Consider the following 4,445-nt stretch of genomic DNA (forward strand, 5'->3'; position numbering starts at 1 on the left):
TATAGTAAATATAAATTTTATATAAAATTGCAATGTTTAGAATTTTATGAATTTTATATAATTTTTACTATAATATATAGTAAAATAAATATTATATAAATTAATAAAAGTAAATACTTAGTAATAATACATTTGATCATGTATAATTAATAAAAAAATATTGTTATTTTTATTTATTTTTTATTATAATACATTTTTATATTTATTTACATTAAAAATGTATTATATTTATATTTATGTATTATAAGTTGCTGAATGCATTACACTAATATCCATACTTATAACATTACAACTGCTGTTTACTGTACACTTTAGATATCTATGTTTAGAACGACTTAGTGAAAGAAGTTTGTGTTTTGTCAGCAGAATTCACTTGTGCAAGAAGAGAAAAAAAGATGGAAAGGTGAATAGCCAAAACCTGCTAGCTTGCAGTAAATTTAGCAGTGGCATCTTTATTTTCTGCAGTGCCATGGAACTGTAACGTCAGGGAATTGCTGATAAAGTTGAGCGGAAATAGCCTGACTCAGTGCAAATCCACTCAACGGTACAAAACGGCACTTTAATGAGGCAGACCTTATGAGTGTTAAAGGACATAACCTTATATATGTCGTCTGTGTGTGTGTGCGGGGCGTTTGTCGCATTTTTCATTCTTGTTTCATGCCATGTCAAGCTGGCAATGAGGCTCGTGCAGAATGATGAAGACAGTATGTAAATACTTCAGCACAGACGAACAACCCAATCTTTATTACTCATACACAGATACTCGCCGTCTTCACAAACAGTAGATTTACTAATCTAGACTGCTAGTTAAATAGAAGATGAAGACTAGTACTAAGACTAGTTTGTGAGTTTGTCTAAGGACATCTGCTGCCCTCTTGAGCCCACATTACAATAGCGCTTCGTTTGTTACAAGCTGTCACAAGGACTCACATTCTCGCAAAGGGATGACGAGGCCTGATGGGAGAACCATTCATGAAGAACACATTGGTCCTGAGGGCAAAAATTTAACATCTGTCATTAGACGCTCTCCCTCCCTTCCACTCTCTCCCCTTTTTAAAAATCTTCTCACAGGAGTTAAAAAAAAAACCTGAAGCATTTTGCATGTGTTTACACTGGGAGTTCCTTTCATATTGCTGTAAAGTGAATGCTTCATTAGCTTAATTCTCCAGAAGCTGAGAACAGGGAATCCCCCAGTGTAGAAGATGCTTTTGCTCACCGACTGTGATGTAAGTGGAGAAGGTTTAGGCTAAAATAATAGCATGATAATTGCTTCTCACTTTCTTGCAGGGCTGAAATGGTTCTCGGCAGTATCATCAAGAAGAAAGGATGGAGGTAAACATATTGATTTGCTGTTTTTCAGGGTTCAGAACATTCTCAGACTCTTATTTAATGTGATTTGCTATTTTTGCGTGCTGTTTTCTCCTCCTCAGACTGTCAGAATAACTGCTGGCTTCGTCTTTGGAAAGGCGCTTGCTTGTACCATGCAGCTCCTGTTAGTTTGTGAATGACTAATGTGGAATTTGCACTTAAGGGGACATTAGCTTTTATTCACCCTACTATTCACTGTATGCAAGCACTGAGGCGAAAACCACTTCCCCCCAGGGAAAGATGTCTAATTTTGGACCCAAGTTTTTGCCCTTTTTAGAAACATGGCATGACTGCAGTATTCAAAAAATCTTCTCTTGCGAGAGGTGAATATTTTTAGCATGAATTTTCTTCAAAAGCCACTTTTTTTAACATAAAAGATATTTAAAATTCTAGAATAAAATAAGGATGTTATTTTAGGGTTAACATTATAAGACATTTTTATTATTTTAATGAATATTTTTTGAATATATATATATACATACATACAGGGTATCTGCAAGATCTTTAAGCTCAAATTTAAGACTTTTTAAGACCTTTTTTAAGACCTGCACAAATAAAAGTCGCTGGGGTATATTTGTATAACCATACTTGGCCACATGTCACTTCACTTCACTTCACTTAGTTTTTGATCAGCAATATGCATTGCTAAGAACTTCGTTTGGACAACTTTAAAAGCGATTTTCTCAGTATTTTAATTTTTTTGCACCCTCAGATTCCAGATATTCAAATAGCTGTATCTCGGCCAAATATTGTCCTATCCTAACAAACCATACATCAATGGAAAGCTTATTTATTCAGCTTTCAGATGATGTATAAATCTAAATTTCGAGAAATTGACCCTTATGACTGGTTTTGTGGTCCATGGTCACATATGAGCAGGGTAGGGCAATGTCAATGGTAACATATTAAACTGTAAAATGACTATAAGAAGCATGAATTACAGTTCAGATACAGGTTTTCACAAAAAAAAGTTTTATAAAACAATAAACTTCACATTTCAGCCTTTAAACCATTTTTAAGAAAATGGATGAGTCAAAAGTATCAATTATTATGTTTATTTAAACTATTATTATCAATCAGTTATTATATTAATTAAATAACATAAATATATTTTACTGTCGTAATTGTTTACATTTTTATAATGCATTATCTTCTTGTCGATCCACCAGTTCACATTCACATTTAAAACATGGGTTAATTTTCACATCGAGCAAAACAGCAGAAGGCCTTATTGAAAATGCAAATTCATTTTCAGTCAGCAAGTGGCGCTTTCGGAACTGCCGAAATATAGCGGTTTCCCCGGTAACGGCAGTACATAGAGCAGCGCAGCACCTGACTTTGAAACGTGCAGTGTCATGTTTATTCAATAAAATCATAACTTTTTGAAATTTAATCGTCACGTTAAGCCATATCACAATTCTCGTCTTTCCATCCCCCAAATTTAAGACCTCTGGAAATCATAATTAAATTAATGACTTTTAAGGTACCATTTAAAACTTTTTATGGCCTTAAATTTGATACAACTAAATTTAAAGGGGTCATATGATGCGATTTCAATTTTTCCTTTCTCTTTGAAGTGTTACAAGCTCTTGGTGCATAAAGAAGATCTGTAAAGTTGCAAAGACTAAAGTCTCAAATCCAAAGAGATATTCTTTATAAAAGTTAAGAGTCAGCCACACCTACCTAAAACCGCTCGTTCTAACACGCCCCCACATTTCTACGTCACGATGTGGGAAGATTTGCATAACTCTGCCCAAATGTTCACGCAAAGAAAGAAGGCGTAACTTTTATTCTCGCTGTAGTATTGCTGTTGCCGCCGCCATGTCGCGAAACTACTTTGTTTGGCTTTCCAAAAATGGACACGAAATCAGTGAATTAATCAGTGAAGAAATCAGTGGTTATGTTTTATTTACAACACTGTTCCAGAACACTTCAACCCAAATATTCAGATGTGTGCAGCACATTTTATGGAGGATTGTTTGTCATTATAATCATAATTATGTCCCCACTGGATGCAATGAATGCCTCGTTTATAATGGGTTTTCATGTTTTTGAATCATCGCTCCGGCCTGACAGGGCATCATCACAATATGGTAGGGGGTGTAACATTTCCGTCACATGCTTGAGGTATCTGGCCAATCATAACGCACTGGATAGCTGGCCAATCACAGCACACCTTGCTTTTCAGACCGACGAGCTTTGTAAAAATCGATGCATTTCAGAAAGGCGGGGCATAGAGGAGAAACAATAATGTACAGTATGTGGAAAATAATGTGTTTTTTGAACCTTAAACCGCATAAACACATTTCATTACACCAAATACACAAAATAATGTTCTTTTTAGCAACATCATATGACCCCTTTAAGACTTTTTAAGGACCCGCGGAAACCCTGTATATATTCTATTTTAGTATATTTTAAAATCCTAATTTTATTCTTGTGATGGCAAAGCTGAATTTTCAATATAATAATATAATATAATATAATATGCATATTTTAGAATTAATTTAGTTAAAAAAAATTAAAAACCCTGGTTATTATGTTCAAATACAGTGGTTCCTGGACTTTTCATTACCTGGAATACAGTGTAACTACAGTGTCATTTCCTGAAGCCTAAATTTACACAGTTGTTTACCCATCAATCATCATCATGATGTCTGGCCCATCCTTGCCTTTGTTTCGCTTTCAACCACTTTGTCTCCTGTCTTTCATAGACGTTCCAGTTTGGTCATCACCACCAAGATATACTGGGGTGGAAAGTAAGTGCTGTGCCTATGTGTGTGTGTGTGTACCTGGTATTTATCACGTTATGGGGACCACAAGGATAGTAATACTAGTAAATTTTGACCTTGTGGGTAAATTTTTGAGGTCCCCATGAGGAAACAAGCTTATAAATCATACAGAATGAGTTTTTTTGAGAAAGTAAAAATGCACAAAGTTTCCTGTGAGGGGTAGGTTTAGGGGTAGGGTTGGTGTAGGGCAATAGCACATACAGTTTGTACAGTATAAAAACCATTACGCCTATGGAATGTCCCCATAAAACATGGAAACACAACATGTGTGTGTGTGTGTGTGTG

At 35.1% G+C, this 4,445-nt stretch overlaps 1 protein-coding gene across 8 annotated transcripts in view; it reads left to right on the forward strand.

Annotated features, from left to right (window-relative positions):
• LOC107687393 (voltage-gated potassium channel subunit beta-2-like) overlaps positions 1-4,445 on the forward strand; it is a 70,192-nt gene that overhangs the window by 51,310 nt on the left and 14,437 nt on the right. For all 8 annotated transcript variants that reach the window (XM_016484700.1, XM_016484696.1, XM_016484695.1 and 5 more), the window contains 2 exons: positions 1,288-1,332; positions 4,083-4,127. In XM_016484700.1, the coding sequence (XP_016340186.1) occupies positions 1,288-1,332; positions 4,083-4,127 (90 nt within the window). The remainder of the gene's footprint in view (positions 1-1,287; positions 1,333-4,082; positions 4,128-4,445) is intronic.

The sequence above is a fragment of the Sinocyclocheilus anshuiensis genome, unplaced genomic scaffold (genome assembly GCF_001515605.1).
Source record: "Sinocyclocheilus anshuiensis isolate Anshui unplaced genomic scaffold, SAMN03320099.WGS_v1.1 scaffold1114, whole genome shotgun sequence".
NCBI classification, from domain to species: Eukaryota; Metazoa; Chordata; class Actinopteri; order Cypriniformes; family Cyprinidae; genus Sinocyclocheilus; species Sinocyclocheilus anshuiensis.